Consider the following 25,283-nt stretch of genomic DNA (forward strand, 5'->3'; position numbering starts at 1 on the left):
TACATTCACTGTGTTGTGAGACCATCACCACTCTTCATCTCCAGAGTTTTTGCATCTTCCCAAACTGAAACTCTGTATCCATTAAACAGTAACTCCCCATCCCCACCTCCCTCCAGGCCCTGGCAGGCACCTTTCTACTTTCTGTTTCTATGAATTTGCCAACTCTAGATAGTCATAAGTGGACTCCTACAGTATTTGTCTTTTTGTGTTAGGCTTACTTCATGTAGCATGGTGTTTTCAAGGTTCATCCATGTTGTTACATGTATCAAAATTTCATTCCTTTTTAAAGCTAAGTAATACTCCATTGTATACATATTCCACATTTTGTTTATCCATTTTTCTGTCAATGGACATTTGGGTTGTTTCTACCTTTTAGCTATTGTGAATAATACTGCTGTGAACGTGGGTATATAAGTATCTGAGTCCGTACTTGCGGTTTTGAGGGGATATACCTAGAAGTGGGTTGCTGGATCATATGGTAATTCTGTGTTTAATTTTTTTTCTTTTTAAGTAGGAAGACAAAATGGTCATTTTAGGCAGCAGGGCCACATGTGAGGCCACATGGGCAGCACCTTAGATATTACGTTGTCCATGATGAGACAAGGGGAGGGACAATTTGTTCTCTCCTGTGTGGCCACATTGTTTTATTTCTGCCAACAGAACCAAGGCATAGAGAACATTTCATCTTCTAGTTTCTAAAACGGTTGGTAGGTTTGGTTTTATTTATTTGTTTGTTTGTTTGTTTATATACAGTATATACTCTTAATTAATTAATTTAGTTATCTATTTTTGGCTGCGCTGAGTCTTCATTGGTGCGTGCGGGCTTTCTCTAGTTGCAGCGAGTGGCGGCTACTCTTTGTTGCGGTGCGCAGGCTTCGCATTGTGGTGGCTTCTCTTGTTGCAGAACACGTGCTCTAGGTGCACAGGCCTCAGTAGTTGTGGGTCGCAGGCTCAGTAGTTGTGGCCATGGGCTTAGTTGTTCCATGGCACGTGGGATCTTCCTGGACCAGGGATCGAACCTGCGTCCCCTGCATTGGCAGGCAGATTCTTAACCACTGGACCACCAGGGAAGTCCCTGATTTTTTTTGTTTTTTTTTTTGCGGTACGCGGGCCTCTCACTGTTGTGGCCTCTCCTGTTGTGGAGCACAGGCTCCGGATGCGCAGGCTCAGCGGCCATGGCTCACGGGCCCAGCCGCTCCGTGGCATGTGGGCTCTTCCCGGATCGGGGCACGAACCCATGTCCCCTGCATCAGCAGGCAGACTCTCAACCACTGCGCCACCAGGGAAGCCCGGGAAGTCCCTGTTTTATTTTATTTTGGATGTTGATCAGGTTGCAATTACCAGCCGGTTAGCATTTGCAGATCCATTCATTGAGACCCATTAACTGAAAGGAGAGAGGGCCAGGGTGAGGTTAATCTACAGCCACAAACAGGTCTTTGTGGTGGGATCCCTTGTGGAGTTCGGTATGTTGAAAGCGTGAATGCATGAGCTAAGCAGAAACCTTTAATGAAACCTGTGTTCTGTATGGAGCAGTTGCTGTATAGTGAGCCCTCAGCACACTTCGTTCTGAATAATCCTAGGGAAGAGTTTTTTCTCTGCACGGTAAGCATTAGCTCCAAAGGAGTTTACAGAGTGTGGAACGTGGTTCAGCCTCTAACCAACCATGGTTAACCAGGGTAGACAAGCCCAGTCCCCGGCTTTGGACAGTGTGCAGAGTAGGTCGTTCCTCAGGCTGTCAGAGTCAGATGGAGCGGGTATTTATAAATATTTAAATCTTTTTGTTAAATGACCCAATCATTATGTAAATTTTAAGCAAAAGAAAAATGTAGAGAGACTTCTCTGGTGGTCCACTGGTAAAGAACCTTCCTTCCAATGCAGGGGCTGCAGGTTCGATCCCTGGTCAGGGAACTAGGATCCCACATGCCGCAAGGCAACTAAGCCCACGCACCACAACTAGAGAGAAACCTGTGTGCCGCAACAAAGATCCCGCGTGCCTCAACTAAGACCCGATGCAGCCAAAAATAAATTAAATAAATAATAAATAACTCTTTAGGGACTTCCTGGGAGTGCAGTGGTTAAGAATCCACCTGCCAGTGCAGGGGACATGGGTTTGAGCCCTGGTCCAGGAAGATCCCACATGCCACGGAGCAACTAAGCCCGTGTGCCACAACTACTGAAGCCCGTGCGCCTAGAGCCCGTCCTCTGCAACAAGAGAAGCCAGTGCAATGAGAAGCCCGTACACCACAACCAAAAATAAATTAATTAAATAAATTAAAAAAAAATATTGGAGGTATTTCTTTCCAGCCATATGCCGAAATGAGTTCAGACTCTATATTTTCTTCAATTTGCATTTCTTACCTAACAGGGTATGAACATTATCTTGTTATATAACAATCTATCATCAATTTTTCTTAAACTAGGCTATTTATTGGAAACCTAATGTAAATCCAGGTATAGTAACAAATGACCCAATGTCTTCAACAGATCAATGGCTGAAAACTTCCCAAATTTGCCAAAAAACATAAACCTACAGATTCAAGAAGCTGAGCTAAACCCAAGCAAGATACACACACACACACACACACACACACACACACACACACACACACACACACACACACACACACACACACACACACACACCAAGCCACATCTTAGACAGACTTCAAGAAACTAGACAAGCTTGAAAGCAGCAGGAGAGAAATGACATCTTATGTGTGGTGGAAACATAGAATGACAGATTTCTCATCAAAAATCACAGAGGCCAGAAGGAAGTGACACAACATTTTTCACGTGCTGAAGGAAAAGGATTGTCAACCCAGAATCCTATACCATTTGTTATGGGCACATCCCCTAAAAGGATTGGGAAAGGAAATTCTCTGGACAGAAAGGAAACAATGAAAGAAGGAATTTTGGAATAACAGGAAGAGAGAACGTGATAAGCAAAAATATGGATAACTATAATAGACTTTCCTCAAAAACCACAAACTGCCAAAACTCAGCCAAGATGAGATAGATAACCTGCATGGTCCTATATCCATTAAATAAACTGAATTTGTAATTTGAAAGATCTTTGGAAAGAAATCTCGGCCCAAATGATTTCACTGGAGAATTCTACCATACATGTAAAGAAGCATTAACACCAAATCTACACAATGTCTTCCAGAAAATATGAGAAGGGAATGACTTCCCAATTCATTTTATCAAGCTAGTTTTGCTCTAATAACAAAATCAGACAATGGCAGTGCCAAAAAAGAAACTGCAGACCAGTATCACTCATGAGTATAGACGTAAAAGTCCTCAATAAAATGTGAGCAAATAAAATTCAGCAATATTTAGAAAGAATTATATACATCATGACCAAGTAGGGTTTATTCCAGGGGTGCAAGGCTGGCTCATTATTAGAGAATCAGTCAACATATATTAACAGGCTAAAGAAGAAAAATCACGTGATCATATCAACTGACAGAAAAAACATTTGACAAAATTCAGTAGCCATCCATGATAAGAACTCAGAAAAAAGAGGAATAGAGAAGAACTTCCTCAGTTTGAAATTTGAGTAGCCACCCCAAAAAACCTACAGCTAACATTATAACAGTGAAAGACTGAACATGTTCCCTAAGATTGGGAACAAGGCAAGGATGTCCATTTTCACCACTGTTTTTCAACGTAATGATTTTAGCCAGTCTAGTCAGGCAAGAAAAGGAAATAAAAGATGTACGTATTGGAGAGCAATAAATAAAATGTCCCTATTTGTAGATGACATGATTGTCTATGTAGAAAACCATAAAAAATCTACCCCCAGAAAAAAAAAATCTCCTTGAACAAATAAGTTCAGCAGGGTCACAGGATGTTAAGATCGGCATGTAAAAATCCATTGTACTTCTGTCTACCAGAATGAACATGAGGATACTGAAATTAAAAGTACCTCGCCATTTACAGTTGCTCAAAAAAACCCTGAGAAATAGGTGGAAATGTACTAAAACATTATAGGAGTTATATGCTGAAAACTACAAAAACACTGATGAAGAAGTCAAAAAAATCTAAATAAATGGGGAGATACACTGTTTTCATGGGTTGAAAAAGTAAAGATGTCATTTCTCCCCAAATTGTCATATAAGTTTAACACAATTGATATTAAAATCCCAACGAGATTTTTTTTCTATAAATATAGAAAAGACTATTATTCTAAAACATATGGAAAGACAAAAGAACTATAGTAGGGAAAGCAATTTTGAAAAAATGAGTGGGAGGATTCAGTCTACCTGCTCTCAAGACTTATTATAAAGCTACAGAAATCAGGATTATGTGATATTGGTGGAGGGATAGACACATTGATCAATGGAACAGAATCGAGAACCCAGAAAGAGACCTACACAAATAAGCACAATTGATTCTTGACAAAGGCACAGGGGGAGCTCAGTGGAGGGAAGAGAGCCTTTTCCGCACAGGATTCAATAGCAGTTGGACATCCAGAGGCAGAGAAAATGAACCTTGGCCTAAGTCTCGCACTTGGTATAAAAATTAACTCAAAGTGGATCACAGACTTAAATGTAAAACATATAACTATAAAACTTTCAGAAAAAAAGTATAGAAGAGAATCTTTGGGATCTAGGACTGGGCAAAGAATTCCTAGACTTGACACCGAAAGCATGATCCATAAAGGGAAAAAAAAATGATCAGTTGGACCCCATCAAAGTTAAAAAGCTTAAAACATTTGTAAAAGTATGATCTGCTGAGGTCTTGGCATGGTACATGAGCATTGGACTGTGTGAGGGTTTTCTGTCAATGAAGGGTGCACTCCTGGATCACCCCACTCTGTTGCAAGATAAGCTTCCTTAGCTTACGTCCTACAGGCTACCTGGACACCATCTCAAACAGAACTCAAAATGTTGCGTAGACAAAGGGCCTGAGGACTGGATTTTACTTAAAAAAATTTTTTTTAAACAATTTGAAACTTTTTTGCAGTTAAGAGGATGAAAGACAAGATACTTATACGTTGCTGATGGGAATGTAAAATGCTACAGCCACTCTAGAGCACAGTTTGACAGTGTTAAAAAGAACTAAACATGCAACTACTATATGACCTAGCAATTGCACTCCTTGGCATTTATCCAGAGGGATGAAAACTTATGTCCACACACACAACCCTGTGCATGAATGTTTATAGCAGCTTTATCAGTAATAGACAGCTGGAAACAACCCAGATGTCCTTCACTTGGTGAATGGTTAAACAGTAGTGCATTCATATCATGGAATATTACTCAGTGATAAAAAGAACAAACTACTGATACACGCAAAAACCTGGATGAAATTGCAGAGAATTATGCTTCGTGGAAAAAAGCTAATCCCCCAAGTTTACGTAATGTGTGATTCCATTTATATGACATTTTAGAAATGATAAAATTATAGAGATGAAGAACAGATTGGTACCCTGAGAGGTTACAGAGTAGCACTCTGAGGGGGTAGCTATGAAAGGGCAACACAAGGGTTCCCTATGGGATGGAAATGTTCTGTATGTTGACTTTGTCAAGGTTAGTTCCCTTGTAGTGATGTTGTACTCGAGTTTTGTAGGATGTATCCATTTGGGGAACTGGGTAATGGGCATTATTATCTCTTACACCTGTATGTGAATCTATCTCAAATTAATTTGCTCAATCATCTTAATTAAAAGTTTAATTAAAAAATAATAAACCAATTTAAAAACATTTCAAGTAATAAAAAAGTCTTTATAGAATTCCCTGGTGGTCCAGTGGTTAGGACTCTGGTGCTTTCACTGTGGTGGCCCGGGTTCAGTCCCTGGTCAGGGAACTAAGATCCTGAAAGCTGCGTGGTATGGCCAAGACAAAAAACAAAAAATGCTCTTTAATAAGAAATGAGCGGGCTTCCCTGGTGGTGCAGTGATTGAGAGTCTGCCTGCCGATGCAGGGGACACGGGTTCGTGCCCCAGTCCCGGAAGATCCCACATGCCGCAGAGCGGTTGGGCCGGTGAGCCATGGCCGCTGAGCCTGCATGTCTGGAGCCTGTGCTCCGCAACGGGAGAGGCCACCACAGTGAGAGGCCCGCGTACTGCAGAAATAAAGAAAAAAAAAAAAGAGCCATTCTCTGCACTTCATTCGTATTCCCCCTCAAGGCAAGCCCCACTGCTACTAGTTACCACGTCATTTTCACAGTTGTATAGCCTTTTGACCTAAGTGTGCTGAATATTTCAGAATTGGATGTTGCTTAAAGAACCAGGACAAAATTAGGGGTTTTGACCTGTTTGATTATCCTCATCACAGTTTGTCGCCGTCTCCCATGTGACAGTGGCAGAGCTGGATCCCATCTCTCAGATCCCAGAAGGAGACATGATGGGTGATAGCCTGTGTTGGGGCCTGGCCCAGCTTGTAATGTGCTTGTGTAAACCTGTGACAGGAATCGAGCTCACTGGAAACATGGTGAAACAGCCGGCCAAGTTCACTGTGGACACCATCAGCGCCGGGCAAGGAGACGTGATGGTGTTTGTCGAGGACCCAGAAGGGAACAAAGAGGAGGTATGTTGGAGGATGCTGCCTTCCCTGTCAGCATCCCATGGAGCTCTTGGAGTTTGTAAGAGGCCCAGGGACTGTGCCTCCATTTGCCTCATGAAAGCTCACCACAAAAGCTGTTTTTTACCAAAAGGATCCTGAGTCTTAACAGAGGTTAGAGTAACTTGCCCAAGGATTGTGCCTTGAAAAATCATATAAATTCATACCTAGGGACACAATTTTTAATATAATGAAATAAAGTATCCTTTATTTTATAAAGGATTTAGCTATTGTTACTGATAAAATACAATACAGTAAAAATACTGAGTCTCTACTCTTTTCCCATGCTGACCATCCTCTGGTTCCTCCCTCAGGGCCTTTGCACATAACTGTTTCTTTTGTCTACTCACCTTCTTAAGACTATATTTTATTCCCAGTACTTAGCACCATCTGAAGTTCTAAGCTTACTGCCATATTGTCTGTTTCTCCCACTGGGTAGGAATTGTGCCTGATTTGTTTTATTTTTGGTACCTGACACGGGGCCTGGCATTTCATAAGGTCTTAATAACTAGTGGGCCAATAAAGGTTTAAATTAATTGCTTCATAGTCTCTCTCATCTGGAGAGTGACAGCCAGGAGACAGTGGAGAATCCTGACCGGGTTATTCCTTTGTGCTGTGTGATTTTGTTTCTGTGACTTCAGGCTGCTTCCCTCCTGGGGCATCCTGCAGGAGTGGTGGGGCAGAAAATAGCCAAGGCAGATTCCTGGCCTGGCACCTTGCTGCAGGACCTTGGCTGGCATAGCATGCTTTCACTCACAGCCGGCACCTTCTCTAACTGTTGCTCATCTTCCGTCCTAGGCACAAGTGACCCCTGACAGCGATAAGAACAAGACATACTCTGTGGAGTATCTGCCCAAGGTCACCGGACTGCACAAAGTAAGATAAGACGTCATGACCTTTGCTTGGACTGCCCTTCTGAGCCTGCTTCGTTATATGTGGAAGAAGAGTGGTTTTCTTAAGTTCACTTCTGATTTTCCTTTCTGTTTATAAAAGTATCCACGTTCATTGTAGAAAATTTGGGATCCCTCCGAGTCAGACTTAACACGTTAGTTACTAAGTGCAGATTGGTTGAATTTCACTAAGTCCTTTGCAATGTCATAAGATTTTTGTGACTTCACCTAGGTAACTAATAATTGTAGCTGCAAGACTGGAGTGTAAATGCTAAGCTGTGGGTTCTTTGTCTTTAATGCTTAAGTATCCTTCTTCACGGTGCTCTGCAGCCTCTGTCAGCATCGAAGCCTGGGTGCACAGAAGGCCAAATGACTATAGTGGAGGCCAGTGGCCCACCCAACCTGATAACCCTTAAAATTTAAAAGATGAGAACTTTGACTCAAAGTTTAGATGGAAATCTGTACTGTGTCTCACATCCATGTATCTGAAAATGATCTTGGTCCCTTGAGAAATACTTTGACTCTTAGGTTTGATATTCTAGAACTGTGCATTATATTAGGGAGACAGTGGTCTCACTTGCAGCTGCCTTAAGAGTCCGTTGTCTAGAGATTGAAGTATAAGTATTTGTGTATATCCTACTATAGAGGCTAATTTAGGCATGTCTGATGTGTTTTAGTTTGCTAAAGGCGTGATGTCCCAGGCCCAGCTGTGTGACTGGTGGAGCCAGATGGGAGTCCCATTGAGGCCACTTCCCCAGGGCTCCTGGTTCCCTCACCTTTGTGTGTATGATTGGGAGGATGAACGAAAAGGCTGTCAGTGTATGTGGCTTGATGCAGTGTTCTCGCTGAGCAGGAAGAAGTGATGATGTCTCACCTGCCTGTCACTTGTAGGTCACAGTCCTCTTTGCAGGACAGCACATCTCCAAGAGCCCATTCGAAGTAAATGTCGACAAGGCCCAGGGAGACGCCAGTAAAGTCACTGCGAAAGGTCCGGGCTTGGAAGCTGCTGGGAACATCGCCAATAAGCCCACCTACTTTGACATCTACACAGCAGGTAACACCTCTCCTCTTGCAAAGCCTGAGATAATCCTCAGGAATTGGGATGCCTGACATTTCGTCTTTTAAATTGAAGAACCAACAACAAAAACAGCTTTTTCAAATGTGTTGGTTATATTCTTAGATTTTTCAAAATCAGCTTTTCATCTCTAAAATCTCATACTCAAGCTTAACTTTGATTATTATTAATAATTTCTGTATACATTTCTGACTTGGCTAAATAAATATTCCAAAGAACTAAGGTTTATGAATCATCTACTGGACCAAATTCCACGCAAGGTCCTGGGTGGGGGCTGGTAAGAAAGGGGATGAATAAACCACAATTCTTGAATTGTCAGTTTTCTTTTCAATGTAGAAAATAGAGAATGGGAGAAAAGGAAAGTTGGCTATGACCCTCCTCCCCTCCACCGGGAAACAGGTCCAGGTGTGAACCTTCTGCGTACCTCTCTGTCTCCTGCAGTTTGCATTTTCTACCTACTTTTGCCCTCATCAGCAGGGAGCTTTCTAGAGGGTGACTTGGGCTCGTGGAATGTTCTCTGTCTGCTAGGTGCTGGCGTGGGTGACATTGGTGTGGTGGTGGAAGATCCCCAGGGGAAGAACACCGTGGAGTTGCTCGTGGAAGACAGAGGAAACCAGGTGTATCGATGTGTGTACAAACCAGTGCAGCCTGGCCCCCATGTGGTCAAGGTCTCCTTTGCTGGGGACACCATTCCCAAGAGTCCCTTCGTTGTACAGGTCGGGGAAGGTGAGTGCCAGGGGAGCTGACCACATCTGCTTCTGTCATTCAGGCTAGCTGTGCATGACTGGGCTGTGAGGCCACGAGAATGGTCAGGGCCCAGCACTGAACTCAGGCCTGTCCCTTTGCTGCCAGGGTCCCTTTGGCAGGAAGTATCCTCAAAACATTAATACTAGTATCTACTTTGTCCTCAAGATATTAATACTAATATTTTCCTATGAGCCATGCAGTGACCTAAGTGCTTTATGTATTAACTTATTTAATCTGTGCCAAAACACTCATATTAGGATTCATGATCCTCACTGAGAGATACAGGACTGAAGCTGTTTGAGGAGGTGGCGTTTGTGGCTGATGTTAACAGCAGTGGCATTGCTGGTGCCCTGCAGCCTCCTTTACTGGCTGTTAGGCACTGAGCACACTTGCATCTAATCATGACACCAGCCAGTGTGTTGCAGGGGCTATTGTTATCCCCAGTTTGCAGGCGGAGACAGAAGGCTTAGGTATCATAAGGTATCCGTGACTATGGAGTAGGCCTCAGTAGGAATAGAACCATGGTCTCTGTCAACCCCTTAACCATGCTGTTAAACTTCCTCTGCAGCCAGAAGCATGCATTTTTCTCTAATGTTAGACTGTTTCCTTCTGACTTTGTTACTCTTTTTTTTTTTTTTTCCCCAACTCTGCTACCTTTTCTAACCAATACTTGCCTCTCCCTGTTCTGTCCTCTGCATCTGCACCTGCAGACCTGGCTTCCTCTTCTGAATCCTGCCTCTGGGCCAGCCTGGACCCCGAAGCTGTTGGCTTCCTAGTTGAAAGCACTGGGCCAGAGGCATCTCGCTTGGTAAGGGCTGGTTGGTGGGGCTTCCATTGCCAGTTCTTTGTGCTGCCTGCAGTTGTCAACCGGACCTGTGCTGTTTGTGACTTCGGGAAATTATAGTGCAGGTGTTAGTACCACTTGTCCAGCCAGACCCCAAACCCACTCTCTAATTACATTTAAACATCACTAAGACATCTCAAGATAGTGGAAAATCAGGTGGTTGCCTTCAAGCTCTTTAGTTCCATTTAGTGTTTATATGAACTGAGCGGTTATCCTTTTGATGTTGAGACTGTTGCCCATGTTCAGAATTTCCATGAGTAGTTGTTGTTGTTGTTTTTAAAGACACATTTAAACCCTCCAAGGGAAGTCCTGTCATCCTGTTGTGACTTATTTCTGGTATGACCAACTTTTCTCCCCTTGACAAAGAAAAAAAAAAAGCCAATGTATTCAGGAGCAGAATTCCCTTTGACATAATGCAAGAAAGAATTTTGAACAGCTTTCCTAGTTCCAGTGGTGTTTTCTGACTTCCTCTCACTCATGGACGACCTTTTTCATTTCTGGCATATCCATCTGTCACTTGTATTAGTTAATATTTAATTAATAGTTTTTCTTTTGATGTACTATACCTTCCTCCACTTAAATGATTTTAAGAAAAAAGAAGCTTTATGTCACTTTTACAATGGAAAACCAATAACCTTATGCTCATCCATGAACCACATAAAAGCATCTCTACTCCAAGGGTGTGTGTATGTCTCTTTGGGAATGTCCACCTGAGGACATTGCAGGGAGGAGGAGCCAGAGGAGGAACTATCTTCCTTCTGTAAAGAGTCTTGTCTTCTGGAGTTTGTGACCCCCCCTAGCGTATAGAGAGCTGTCAGATACGCAGTGTCATGTTTGGAAAGGAGCAATGTGACATTTTACCCATTAATCTCCTGTTTCTATACTCGATGAGAAGGTAGCTCATGTTGTCAAAAAAATCCTAGGGCACAAGGATGTCTTTTTCTTTTTTTTTTGCGGTACGCGGGCCTCTCACTGTTGTGGCCTCTCCCGTTGCGGAGCACAGGCTCCGGACGCGCAGGCTCAGTGGCCATGGCTCACGGGCCCAGCCGCTCCGCGGCATGTGGGATCTTCCCAGACCGGGGCACGAACCCATGTCCCCTGCATCGGCAGGCGGACTCTCAACCACTGCGCCACCAGGGAAGCCCCAAGAATGTCTTTTGTCAACCTTCTGACAAACCCCATGGAACAGTTTTGTGGAACTCTTATGTAAGGAATGTTAGAAGCTACCTTTGTACTTAATTTTTAGACTTACAACTTTGGGTTTTTTAACTAGAGCTAGAATTCAAATTGAGAGTGGTGTTTATTCCTAATTGTTGCATTTATAGCTGCCCACATTCTGAGGACCTTGTAACAGACAGCACTGAAATGTTTGTCTGCCTTGGCAGAGGTGGGGTTGACCTGGTCTTTTTTTGAGCTATCCTCTGGCTCTTCCTGCGGAAGACAGCAACATTTAGACTTAGAAATGGCTGATCTAAAGTTTGGAACAAGGTCAGATGTTTTCAAGTGCTCCATTTTCCAAGTAGACCCAGTCTTCCCAATTACTGGGCCCTTGAGTATGGCAATGAGGTTTGAACAATGTCCAGCCCTAGGTCTTAACTCTCTTTCACCACCAAGAGGATAAACGCCAGAATTCAGCCACTACCAGGAGCCCAGCAAATCCACGCTGTGCTCTCCTGCTTTCTTTGCCAAAGTAATTTTTCCCCAGTCCCTGTGCAGTGTGCCCGGACAAAGTTATGTTGTGTCTTTATTTGCTAGCCTGGTGTGCTCCCTGAACGGGACCCCTGGTCTCAGACAGCTGCTGCATACTCTTTGTGTAAAGCAAACATTTTCTTGGCGGGTGGCTCAAAGTTACCTTGGCTTGCTCAACTCGGACTAAAGAATGAAAGGTTGAATTGATGTTGAAACTGTGCTTGCAGCCTGTAATCCAAATGCCTGCCGGGCCAGTGGCCGAGGCCTACAGCCAAAAGGCATTCGCATCCGAGAAACTGCAGACTTCAAGGTTGACACCAAAGCTGCTGGAAGTGGAGAGCTCGGCGTAACCGTAAAGGGTCCTAGTAAGTGCTCCTTTGTTTCCCCATCTCAGGTGTGATTTCGGCCAGCTTTGCAGCCATGGATCATTGCACAGCCAGTTCTGATCAGTTTATCCCAGAGAGCTATGTCAAAGATTTGAAGCTCTCAGGGCTCCATGCAGAAGGAAACAGTGATCATTTAATAATGTCTGCCCTGGATATGGGAACAGTGGTGGCTTGACAGCCTCATGTTATTTTAAGGCTTCTGGGAATAGAATGGAGTTAGAACAGCAATATGAAGTGGCCCCTTTTCTTTTCTTTGAGGAAACCTAGGCTCAGAGAGGAAGGGTCTTGCCCAAGGTCACATAGCTTGTAAGTAAGCATCTGAGCTGGAATTCAAGCCCAGTTTCCAAAGCCAGTAATTTTCCCTCTACAGGTTACATTTTATAAAGGATGAAATGATGTCAGGTACTTAATTACTATGATCATTGCTTATAGAAGGAGGATAATTCCCTAAGATTAAGTTTTCTTTGTAGATTAATGCCATTTGTGGAAGAGTGCCTTACACCCTACAGCTCATTATTGCTCTGTCTTGGGAAAGGAGACAGAGAGCAGGAAGACGGGTATCTGCTCCATCCTCTAGTTTTTCCCCAGATCAGAGAAGCAGCTCGGCATTTCTAGTTGCAGGTGCAGCAGCCTTGGCCGTTTCACTTCCAAGCTTCGTGGAATCTTCAGCTTCCTGCTCCAGGACTGCTCTCACTCTTTGTGTTCCTAACAGGCTGGGGCAGGAGTGTTCTGAGCTCCAGAAAGTTAATGTTTGATCTCAGAGCACCGAGCTTTGGGGCAGGCAGTGCCCTGAGGGCAGCCGAGGCTCTAGACTGCCCGGACCTGGTGTCAGGCTGCTCTGGGACTGCCCGCCCCCCTTGGCTTGTTGTTACAGGGACTGAGGAGGCGTGTTTTTTCTGACCTTGGATTCTTGCTTTACTAAATGGCTTTCCCAGCCAAACCTCAGGGCTCAACATAAAACAAGTTCCTGCCTAATGGCTCAGTCTGGAGTTTGTGGGGTAGCCTCTAAAACCTGTCCTCTTGGAGACAGCATATAAGAGCTTTCTCGCTTTCATTATCTGGCTTTAGTTGAAAAGGATATACCAGGATACTAACCTCAGCCTCGTAAGGGTTTGCTCCCTCTCCAGTTTTTGTGGGCGGCTAAAATGGGTGGCTTCTTTCTTTTTTGGCTGCGTGAAGCTGCGTGCGGGCTTTCTCTAGTTGCGGCGAGTGGGGTCTACTTTTCGTTGTGGGGCGTGGGCTTCTCATTGCAGTGGCTTCTCGTTGCAGAGCACAGACACTAGGTGTGTGGGCTTCAGTAGTTGCGGCATGTGGGATCAGTTGTGGCACGTGGGCTTCAGTACTTGTGGCGTGTGGGCTCAGTAGTTGTGGCTTGCAGGCTGTAGAGCACAGGCTCAATAGTTATGGTGCATGGGCTTAGTTGCTCCGCAGCATGTGGGATCTTCACAGACCGGGGCTCGAACCTGTGCCCCCTGCACTGGCAGGTGGATTCTTAACCACTGTGCCACCAGGGAAGCCCCCTGGATATCGCTGTCTTTCTGTCCTTGTCTTGTGGATTCTCGTTCTGAGCCTAGGATTGCATTGGAAAGATGGTGTGCTTCCTTCCCACAGAGGGTCTGGAGGAGCTGGTGAAGCAGAAAGGCTTTCTGGATGGAGTGTATGCATTTGAGTATTACCCCAGCACCCCGGGGAAATATAGCATCGCCATCACATGGGGGGGACACCACATTCCGAAGAGGTGAGTCTCCAGCTGGAGTTGCGTCTTCTCCAGAGGCATGCTTGGCCCAGGGCAGACTCATGGTGGCGGCTTCCTGGGCTGCAGGAGGGAAAGAGAGCTGCTTTGTTGAAAGCTTTCTTTTTTTTCTTTTTTCAGAGCAGCACACAGACATTTGGCCTGTTCTCAAAAGCAGCAGAAAGTCGCTGTGGTTTCAGCTGCCTTGCTTTAAATCAAATGCTGTCGGTTTGGGGCTGGTGGGAGGCAGAAGGCCAGAAGGAACAGTAATACAGAGCAAATGGGCTGAGTGTCTATATCCCTTATATATACTGCGATTCTCCTTTCACTGTGTGCCTCTGTTCGGGAATGCCATGGATGAAATGTCAAAATCTGCTATGGTTTACATTAAAATCCTCTGCGTGAGTGTGGTCAGGAGCCGAGGGACACAGTCTACAGCTTTGCCTGTGGGCTTCAGTTGCCTTCCCTGCATTCACATACTTTCCAGCTTTCCTGGGGGCAACTTTAAACTCTGAATAAATTCAGTTTACTTTGAGAAATATCTGGGCATATTATAAGTTTCTGAGAATCTAAGCAAACTTTTAAGAATCTCCTGTGCCAAAGTTAAAGCACATTCATTCACGTATGAGATAAAGCCTAGTCAGCCTAGTTTTCTTGTTATAGCATAAGCAGCAGATAGAAAAGTATGCATTCTCTTAGCCTTCCCGGGCTCACAGTCTGGTAAGCCCTGCACACAAAAGGTAAATGACCAGGATAGTTTAAGGCAGTGTGGCTTGAAGCAGCCCCATTACATGATATTGTTGACATAACAGTGGTGGGGGAACCTGCTTGGCTGGAGATTGGGGCTGCAGGGAAAAGTATCAGGCCAGTGGAAAGAATATGTGTAAAGAGCTTATAGCTGTACGTAGCCCCTTCTTTGTTCCTCTTTAATGGTTCCTCTGTTCCTTTTCTTCTAGCCCCTTTGAAGTTCAAGTTGGCCCTGAAGCAGGCATGCAGAAAGTCCGTGCATGGGGCCCTGGCCTCCATGGCGGGGTTGTTGGGCGGTCGGCGGACTTCGTGGTGGAGTCCGTTGGTTCTGAGGTGGGGTCTCTGGGTGAGTGGAAGCAGCTTTTGGTGAGCGGAGATTGCAGGGTCCCTGGATTACGTGTCAGGCTGTGTATTGAGGCCTCCTCTCAGCCTCACTCCCCGGGGCTTCCTGGCCGCCTGACCATCTGAGTCCACCTCTGGGTACTGCTGTGGAATTGCAGTTCCCCTCTCCCCCTGACCTTCCAGTTGCCCTCTGCCTCTGGCACCAGCATTCATTCATCCACTACACCTTGAGGGCAGAGGCCTTTTATGGACGTTGTGTCTAAAACAGCGCCAGGAACACAGTAGGCACACGGCAGATATTACTGACTGATCCTGAGTTTAGATCAGTGAATGAATTTTGCTCAAACTAGAAATTTGGGGAGTAAATACTCTTTGGAGCATAACTGAGTATATTTTAAGTAAACGTCTGATGTATATATGATCATTTTAGAACAATGGTCAGCACCTCTCTCTCTGTAAAGGACCAGATAGCAAATCTATCAGTACTGCGGGTCATATTCTCTCTGTCACAACTATATGACTGCCTTGTAGTGTGAAAGCAGCCATAGAAAATCCGTAGGTGAGGGTACTGGCTGTGTTCCTTATCTGCAAAAACAGGCAGTGGGTCAGATTTGGCCCAGCGGCCAAAGTTTGAGGACCTCTTTGTTAGCTAATAGAAATAAGCAAAGAGGGGAAAAGAGGAAATCACATGGAACTTTTCCTTTTAGAGAAATAATAAACATCTTAATATTGGGCTGGCCAAAAAGTTCTTTCGGTTTTCCGTAAGATGTTATGGAAAAACCCGAACGAAGTTTTTTGGCCAATCCAGTATATCCTTGTAGACTAGAGGTAATATTAAGCCTTTAGGTATATCCTTGCAGACTTTTTCCCTGTACATAGGCATACAAATATTGATCTGCTGCAAAAATACCTGGGGGTGGCCTTTATATCTTTCTGCCTCAGGCAAATATAGGATATGTCTTGATTTCCCATGGCTTCTGTGGAATTACAGTGCATCGATATAGCTACTGTTAGGCTCTCTAGTTATTTCCAGACTTTTGCTATAAAAACAATGCTGTATATATATCCTTGTATCTAACTGTTTACACACATCCTTGGTTACTTCCTTCAGATAAAAGCCCAGCAGTGGATTTGGTGGGACAAAGGATGGGCATTGTTTTAAGGCTTTTGGCTTGTGTTGCCATATTGCCAACAGAAAGATTTGCTGGTTGACCTTCCTCTTTGACGATGTTTAAAAAAAAAAAAGTATAAAATCCAACCTTCTGTCTCTAGTGAAGACTCAGTAGGCTTGGTTTTGTGAGAAAGGGACCTAAACAGATTTCAGTCTTCTGGCTAACACTTGGTTTTCAGGGAGGTGGAGGGAGTGGGTTAGTAGTAACCCAGACTAGATACCTTCCGCCATGTAACCAGGGGGATCCTCCCACCCTATCCCCCAGGGTTTGCCATTGAAGGCCCCTCCCAGGCAAAGATTGAGTATGATGACCAGAACGACGGATCGTGTGATGTCAAGTACTGGCCCAAGGAGCCCGGTGAATATGCCGTTCACATCATGTGTGACGATGAGGACATCAAAGACAGTCCCTACATGGCCTACATCCACCCCGCCTCGGGAGACTACAACCCGGATCTGGTGAATCAACTTGTCATGTTCTGTGCTCTCTTCTCTGGCTCCTGGCACTCCTCCCAGTGCCCACAGAGTTTCCTTGAGCAGCATGTGGAGAAATCGCAGAGCAGAGCCTTTGAGAGCTTAGGAAGGAAAAAGGCCTGAATTAGAAGCCTGGTAGTACCTCTTAGTACCTTTGTAACATGGGGCACGTAACTTACCTCTCTGACTCTATCAAATGGGAATGATACGAGTGTCTGCCTCTTAGAGTTTCTGTCATGATTCAAGGAGGTAATGTGAATGAAGACAGCCCTTAGAACGGTGCCTGGCCCGCAGAGGGGGCTCTGTAAGCTGCTATTTTCTCGCAACCCCGAGCATCATATTTCAGTCTTGCCACTTGCTGTAGTTATTATTTCACGGTGATCCATAGATAAAGGTTTTAAAATTTTCCTCCCCAGCTCCCCCTCTCTTAAATTGGAGCAGTGTTTGCAAGAGCTTCTCTCAAACATTTAGCAAGCTGATTAGCATCAAGTCTGAGCCAGCCTGGCTGACAGGAGGAAGCCCTTGCCCCCGCCCTGTGTGCTGCCGTTGGCCCACCTGGACAGCTGACCGTAGGGTGACATCAGTCCAGGCTGGCAGCTGCTCGTCTTTGGCCAACTGCTGGTCCTTTACTCTCTGGGGCTGCAAACTTTTGGAGTGTTGTCAGTGGGAGAGGTTCTGAGCCCTCACAAAGCAGGAGCATTGAAACTGGAGGTGGGCATGGCTGGAGGTCCCTGCCCCGGTTACTGCACAGATTAAGACAGGGAGCACAGGCCAGTTTGGGGCCTGGTTTTACAGACTTTTTCTCCTGCATGTTTTTATTTTTAAGTCCCAGCCTACTTTAGCATTTTCCTTCCCATAACCATCCTATTATGTAGGTACTGTGAAGCCAGACACAGTTGTTTTCCTTTTCTCCCATTTCCTGGTTACCAGTCTTCTGATAGGAGCACAGTTAGGGCATTACACAGAAAGAGAATCACTATTGGCCCTTTGCCCCAGGTGCAAGCATACGGGCCAGGTTTGGAGAAATCTGGCTGCATCGTCAACAATCTGGCCGAGTTCACCGTGGATCCTAAGGCTGCCGGCAAAGCTCCCTTAAAGATATTTGCTCAGGTAAGTTTCTAGGGACGACCTGTGCAGGTGATTGTCAGGTAACAGGATCCATCCACGTAATGGAAAGTCGCTCAGTCCATCTGATCCTCGGTTTCCTCATCCACACACTGCGAATAACAATGTTTATTTTGTAGGGTTTGTGTGAGGACTGAATGAGATTCTAACATGTAAAGCAAGGGGCAAATTTTTATGATTTGTGCTCCGTGGAAATGAGGCTTGATTGTTTCAGATTTCCCTGTAAATGTCCTTCAGTGTGGCTGAAGCTACTCACACTGTGATGGGAGGGTTTGTAAACAAGGGTTTATCAAATATATCTATCTAATTTAATTGAATTTGGCCCAAGGATTTAAATGCAGGAATTAAAATTAAGAAGCACTGAGTGGCCATGGCTTTCTTTTGGGACCGTTTTCTCTTAGTAAGTAAAAATGCGTGCGTACATGCATGTAGTGTTTTATCACTTGTGTTCATAGGTGCTGTCATAGGTGTTCCATGAGATTTTGTGGGATGAGTGAGCAGTGACTTGGTTGTCTTGGGAGGCCACAGTGGATGGAGACAGTGTGAGGGTCAGCTCTGTTCTTAGCCTCTGCCCTTCTGCAGGACGGGGACGGCCAGCCCATTGACATCCAGATGCAGAGCCGGATGGATGGCACCTACGCTTGCTCGTACACCCCGGTGAAGCCCATCAAGCACACCATCGCCGTGGTCTGGGGAGGTGTCAACATCCCGCACAGCCCTTACAGGGTAGGTTGTGAGGTGAAACCTTGGTCGTGGTAATGAAAAAGCCCAGCCCTGAGGCCAGTCTGGAGTCCATGCTTGATGGCCAAGGCAAACATATGGAAAGACCCATGCTTGGTGGGCCTTGGAAGATGGAGTGGCCCAAAGGGCCGAGTGCCGTAGATTGCCCAGAAGTGTAACATTCTAACAACTGAGAGTGTCTTTACTGGATCCACGGGGAGAAGAACTTGATTACAGCTTTTTTCCCCGTCCTCTCTAGGTCAACATCAGGCAGGGTAGCCATCCCCAGAAGGTCAAAGTGTTTGGGCCAGGAGTGGAGAGAAGTGGACTGAAGGCGCACGAGCCTACTCACTTCACAGTGGACTGTACCGAGGCTGGCGAAGGTGAGAGGGGGCTTCACCCGACTCAGTGCTCGTTGTTTCTTGGGGAAGGAAGTTCTCTTTGTAACCTTTCATGGGTAATGAACTTTGAACCAGGAGATAGTAACCCACCTGAATAGGTGATTGTTCATCTGATGAGCCTGTGTGTCAGTTCTGTGGTGATATCTTTGCTAATCCTCCGTTCTGTCTGCAAAACCATTATTTAAGTACCATCCCTTTCTCAGGTTTCTTACTGGAAACTTCCCAGTTGCTTTTCTGGGGTGTGAGCCTGAGCTGGAAGTGATTGCATGGGACGTGCTGTTTCTCGTAAACCGGTGCTAATAAGCTGGTCTGTTCCAGGTGATGTCAGCGTTGGCATTAAATGTGATGCCCGGGTGTTAAGTGACGATGAGGAAGACGTGGATTTTGACATTATTCACAACGCCAATGACACGTTTACTGTCAAATATGTGCCTCCTGCCGCCGGGCGATACACTATCAAAGTTCTCTTTGCCTCTCAGGTGTGTGTTTGGACTTGGGTTCTTTCTGGCCACCTGTGTTCATATTTCCTTTTTGCTTTTTTCAGCAACAGGGAAGGTGTCTTGAGAACTCTGCCCAATAGTTTTCCTCTCTGCTTCCTTAAAACCAAGAAGGAACAAACACCCAGAACTAAAATTGTACCACTTTCTAACAAAAGTGGGGCCGTGTAGTCAGTGGTTAAAAGCCAGACTCTGGAAAGAAATTGGATCATTACAAACTTTCATCCGGTTTTTGAATGAAACGTAATTCGTTTCTAGATGTGTGCCATACTTTCTCTGCAATGATGACCTTGGCCTCAGGCTTTAAACTTTTCTAGGGAGAGGGGTTTTGAATTTCAGATAGAATTCATATTTATATGTGATAATGAAGACAAGAAGGCGCAGTACCCTGAAACAGGGAATAGTGGAATTCTGGTGATTCAGATTCATCTTACGTAAAGATAGGGACCTCAGGAGAAAGGTCTGTGCCTTAAAGGTATTGGTCTTGAGTTGGCTTCATCCACTTAACCTGTTCTGCCTTTATTCTGAAAGATTCTTTTTGAAGAATTGCAGTCATTGCATTTATAATCAATTCCTTGCATTCCTCAAACCCTAACTCTCTGTTGTCCCTGGAGGAATGCCCCTTTCCTTCCTCCGACCCCGTGTATTATTGTTGTTTGGGGTTTTATTTTTGGCAGTATTTTGTATCCTAAGTACTCAGCATTTGGTGTCAAAGGCTGAGAGTTGTCCGAGTGGTTTGTGGAAACCCATCCTTTAGCTGTGATGTCAGGGATCCAGGTATTCATGAGTGACCACTGATGGTCCTTACCTGATGCTAGCGCCTGAAGACTTGACTAATGGTGACGGAAGTTGCTCACCATCTGCTAGAGTGGAAGTCATGCTGAGGTCTCCTCCTTTGCTTTGGGCAGAAGGCTAAGCTCAGGCAGTGGCTTCAGGGACTTTCCTACTGAGACAGTGTCTCTGCTACAGGAAATTCCCGCCAGCCCTTTCAGAGTCAAAGTCGACCCTTCCCACGACGCCAGCAAAGTGAAGGCAGAAGGCCCGGGGCTCAGCAAAGCAGGTAAGGTGGCATGTGTGCATGAGGTCACCCTGGAGGCAGTGGGCATGGTTGGTCCAGGGCCGTGAGTGACTTACCTCCCCTGGAGCAGGGGCTCTGTTGGGGCTCCAGTTCAGCAGGGGCCCTGCTCAGCTGAGCCGCTGGCCAAACGCCAGCCCCTGTCTCCACCTACTGCCTTGCGGAAGCCTGTGCTGATGAACCTGTCAGACTGGTGCTAAAAGTGAAACCCCTCCAGCTGGGCCTGTCTCCTCACTTCACTGTCCCCTCCCAGGTGTGGAAAACGGGAAACCGACCCACTTCACCGTCTACACCAAAGGGGCCGGAAAAGCCCCCCTCAACGTGCAGTTCAGCAGCCCCCTTCCTGGCGACACCGTGAAGGATTTGGACGTCATTGATAATTATGACTATTCCCACACCGTTAAATACACGCCCACCCAGCAGGTAGGGCCCCTCCCCACTCGGTGCTGGGCTGGGTCACTCTGGACACGGGGAGGCGGGGCGGCAATCTGTGCTCTGAGCTGTGCTGCTCTGTGGCAGGAGGAGATTCCCCCTTTCCTTCCGAGCCCCTCTGGGAATGCTGACGAAAAGCCTGATGGGTTCTACCAGGAGGGCCTGGAGGATTCCCCAAGAACAAGCAGGAAGCTAGTTGTTTTTTCCCACCCCCATTTCCCACCTCCGTTCTTGGTTTTAGTGTTTTACTAATTACTCACGGGGAAAGAATTGCCGTGCCTTTGTCCTTGCTGGCCCTTTTGCCTTAGTTTACCCTTTTTACGAGGTGGTGCAGTGGGGTCTTTCTCAAAGAGCCTTTAGTCCCTCAAGCCCGAAATGGTACTTCAAGCACTAAATTATTCCCTTTTACAAAATACAGGAATACAGACAGGATTTTGTCATCCCGGCTGCTTTGCTCCGGTTGTTTTAGGCAATAAGGGCCTAAAAATCTACCTCTCTGTATGAATTCATGTTTACTTATTTAAAATTTTATTTTGATTCGTGGCTACACGGCTAGGGTCTGGGGAGCTCCTATAGAAAAGCCTGGATTCTCCCACTTATGCATAGCGTTCTAAACAGTCACTCCAAACCTCTGAGATTCCTTCATTCTTGAAGAAGAGTCCCCCTATGTGAGAAATGCCATTTTTAAGAGAGGAAGGGCGATGCTTTCTGTAGAAGCACGGTTTGAAAAGCATCACTTCTGCCCTGGGCCCTCTCAGTGAGGACCTGGCCAGAGTGTAGTGGGAAAGAATGAGGGGTACAGTGAGGATGAGGGAGTGGTGTGGGTGTCCCCCCTGCACTGGGGGCTACACATGCTTGGAGATGGAATCTTTGCTATGAGAACTTGCCTGGCAGTGCGAGGTTCTCTAGGGCAGGTTCTACGTGGCCCTTTATCTCCACATGTGCTTCTTCCTGTGGTTTCTCTTTACCCTAATGAGGGTTCATTATGAGTAATGGTAAAACGAAATCTTTTGTAGATGAATACGGTTTTCTCATCAGGCTGCTCTGTGCTAATTATTTAGGTAATTATTTTCCTAGGGATGCTTATCAGGGCTGATGGGAGCCTTACCACTGGCAACACCAGCTTGATAGCATCTTTGTTGCCAATTCTCCACATTCCTTAGAAGAAGGTACAAGAAAGCATGGCCATGATCGCTGGTCAAGATCACAAGACTCTTGTGAAAACATTTTGAGACTCTCGATCCTATATACCTTTTTGTGTTTCGGCTGAGTTGCTAGAAAGTAAGTTGCAGACATCAGGACAGCCTCAGGTTTTGACCTGCACCCCCAGAAAGGACTTTAGAACCTGATGCCCTGGATGCTCCCAGCTGCCAGTCAAGGTGGAGGTGGAGGTCGGGAGCCCAGTCCTGTTTTATCACATTTGAAATGTAGCTAGAGTGGGAAGCGCCTTACTCTAGAGTCACCCCAAGGTCAAGTTCATCCATATGTCTGATCGTAGCAGGTCTGAGGGCTGTTGGCATGCTTGGTGGCCTCTTGGGGCTATTTGTGCAAATGCTGTCAGTCCCTGCCTTTACTGCGATGACTCCACGGTGCCTCTCCCATCCCTCTCGTTTGTTGTTTAGAGTGAGGTTTACTGTTTTATTATTTGGGCAGATTGCAATTCTGCCTGTTTCTCTATGGCAAAGAAAACAGATTAAATCTCTACTCTTAGATTGTGAGTTTCCAAGGTTAGGGTATCATGTTATATATATCTTTCCATTCTCAGCCCCAAGCACAGGGTCTGGTGCTGTAACTGCTTTGTATGATTTATGGCCGAATGGGTGAATAAACGAAGTGGAGCCTCAACTCACAAGCAGAAACAACATGAGAACTTTGTAATCTGGTAGGAGAGTGGAGCTGACACATCCTCATTCTACTTTGAACTCTCTTTTCTGAAGAGCTGACAGCTAACAGCTCAAGATTGGGTGAAATAAGCGTGCCTTTGAGCTCTGCTCTTGGATGTGGTTAAGAGACTTGGGTCAGCCCAGAAAGCCGCACGGGGTTACTTTTCAGGTCGCTGCCCACAGGCGCACCTTCTTGTGGTGGTTTTAGGGATTAAGAGGCTGGAACTTTCCAGAAATGCAGCTGTTGAGTGTGTGTGGAGAGACAAGGGTGGATCCTGGCTTAGGGTGAATGCTTAACCCTCAGATTTTGGGCTGCTGTGTGAGGCACTGCGGCCCCCACCCGACTGCTGGCTCTTTGCTCCGTGACACCTGCAGGCGGCTGCTGTCCCCTGCAGGGCCCCAGTCCACAGCTCACCTGCCTGCCGTGGACCAGTGATGGACGTTGCTGGTTGATCCTGTTCGTGTTGGAAGACAGTGGTCAGAGTTTTTGCCTTAGCGGGGAGTGGACTTCTTGGGCTGGGGCTTGAAGACCCGCCCAGAGGTCAAAGGTAGAAGGGCCATTATACAATGACAGTTTCCCTGGAGGATTTTGCCTTCTGTGCTTTTCGTTGTCTGTGGCCTCAATGACTTCAGTTTCTCACCCCAAGCTTCCCTGAACAGAGTGGTTTGAGGAGCCGGTGGCAACAGCTCCCCGACATGCCGAGTCAGGAGCCACTGGGAACTGAGAACTCCACATGCTGCTGTGGCGCCTTTAGGAAGCCCCCGGAGCTCACTGGGCCTCACAGGAGAACAGTCCCTCCCTTGAAAGGTTATTACTGTTGGTAGCCATAGCTGTCACAGAGGTCTCTGGAGGAGGGGGCTGTGGGTAGCTTTGTCGGTCCTTTTCTCGTGGGTCTCGTGCAGAATGAGATGAAGGTCTCAGAAGCCTGGAAGGGAGAGGATAAACCCATCTGGCAGGACTTCCCAGTGGTTCAGACTCCGCGCTTTCACTGCAGGAGGCGCGGGTTCAATGCCTGATCGGGGAAGTTCCGCGTGCCGTGTGGCGTGGCCCCAAAATAAATAAAATACAACTGTGTGGCCATCAGCAAAGTCTCTGAAAGGCACTGGTGGTCACTGCTCAGATCTTCCTCACTTCCTAGCCTCCTGGGTAAAATGCATAGGCCGTTCCTTGGCTGGGGCCTCAGAGGAAATCTTGAAATGCTACAGGCCATCGCAGGTGTAAATCTCTTAAGCTTTCTTTCTCCCCCTCATTAAGTTATTTAAGGTACAGTTAATTTCCTGTCTCGGTTTTGTTGTGTTTTGTATAACTGGTAATGAGAATATGCTTTCTTTCATGGGACAGATGGGCTTAACTGAAAGAGGATTTTCCCCTCACTCCTTTGGCACTCCAGAGAAGTGGTCTCCTGAATTCTAGTGGGTGGTGGAGAAGGTTTTTCCGGGACCCTTGGTTAGCTGGGAGGCCTAGCCCTCGAGGACTTCGGGGTTTGGGGGCATACCCTCGGGAAGAGCTGGCATGTTGGCAATGCCTTGAGGGCTGAAGCAACAAACCAGCCCCCGCTCTGTTGAATGTGACCACGTACATCTTACCATGAGATATTATACTCTTCAGATAGTGGGCTCATTGGTTTTGTGTGCAGTGCTAATACATCCTGGAAAGTCAGTCCTCCCTCCTTCATTGATGCCACTAATTTTTGTCTTGTCTTTTCCCTCCTTCTTTATTACACAAGGAATGTGAGAAAATATTCATAGGCCAAAAGCTGCACCCTTTTAACACTTGGTCCGTGACAGCTTTCAGCAGGGACTGAATGTTAGCGAGTCCTCTGTATTCCTGCAAGGAATCATCCCTCCCTCCCCCTTGCTCCTTCCCTTCCCACATCCTCTTACGTGATGCCCAGACATTTGAGGTGAGGAGGGCCTTAATCTACTGAGGCAGCTGTGGGCTTTCATGGAGGCTTGGTTTGGAGGGAGGGGACTCAGCCGACCGTGGAGAGAGGAAGCCAGCAGCGAGTGGGCCAGGACTGGCCACGCTGTGCCTCCATGGCCTCGGGGCTGCTGGCGAGGGGACTGCCAGTCCCACAGGCTCAGTCTGCCTTCACACTGGCAACTTTTCTTTCATTGCCACAGATGCGCGAGTTTCGATACTGTGCAGTGGTCTCAGAACAGCCCCAGGCAAACTCTTGCAAATTCATTTCGCAGCCTAGTGGCCTGCAGTCCCAGGACGTGGAGACAAAAGATTTTGTTCGGTTAGAGGCCCCGTGGCCTCCCTGCTTTGCCTATGGCCAGGGCTGGTTGTTTAGCTGGGTGGGGAGGTGACATGGCAGAGCGTCTAGGACTGACACAGGTTTGGGTACCGTGGGCATGGGGCCCCGCACTTGCCCTGGGACAAGTGATTTTACCTTCCTGAGCTGTAGTTTCATCTCCTGGAAAAATGGTAAGAACAACGGGAACGCCCTCTTAGGACCGTTTTGAGATTGAATTAAGGAAATG

General features: G+C 46.2%; 1 protein-coding gene across 3 annotated transcripts in view; it reads left to right on the plus strand.

Moving 5' to 3' along the window:
- The window catches only part of FLNB (filamin B), a 138,086-nt gene that overhangs the window by 63,989 nt on the left and 48,814 nt on the right, over positions 1 to 25,283 (plus strand). For all 3 annotated transcript variants that reach the window (XM_082662603.1, XM_082662604.1, XM_082662605.1), the window contains exons 5-18: positions 6,415 to 6,533; positions 7,365 to 7,442; positions 8,348 to 8,510; positions 9,060 to 9,257; positions 12,039 to 12,176; positions 13,809 to 13,935; positions 14,886 to 15,022; positions 16,455 to 16,648; positions 17,660 to 17,773; positions 18,371 to 18,514; positions 18,768 to 18,891; positions 19,228 to 19,388; positions 20,376 to 20,466; positions 20,735 to 20,904. In XM_082662603.1, the coding sequence (XP_082518729.1) occupies positions 6,415 to 6,533; positions 7,365 to 7,442; positions 8,348 to 8,510; positions 9,060 to 9,257; positions 12,039 to 12,176; positions 13,809 to 13,935; positions 14,886 to 15,022; positions 16,455 to 16,648; positions 17,660 to 17,773; positions 18,371 to 18,514; positions 18,768 to 18,891; positions 19,228 to 19,388; positions 20,376 to 20,466; positions 20,735 to 20,904 (1,958 nt within the window). The remainder of the gene's footprint in view (positions 1 to 6,414; positions 6,534 to 7,364; positions 7,443 to 8,347; positions 8,511 to 9,059; positions 9,258 to 12,038; positions 12,177 to 13,808; positions 13,936 to 14,885; positions 15,023 to 16,454; positions 16,649 to 17,659; positions 17,774 to 18,370; positions 18,515 to 18,767; positions 18,892 to 19,227; positions 19,389 to 20,375; positions 20,467 to 20,734; positions 20,905 to 25,283) is intronic.

This window comes from Grampus griseus (genome assembly GCF_964374135.1).
Source record: "Grampus griseus genome assembly, chromosome: 10".
Taxonomy (NCBI): domain Eukaryota; kingdom Metazoa; phylum Chordata; class Mammalia; order Artiodactyla; family Delphinidae; genus Grampus; species Grampus griseus.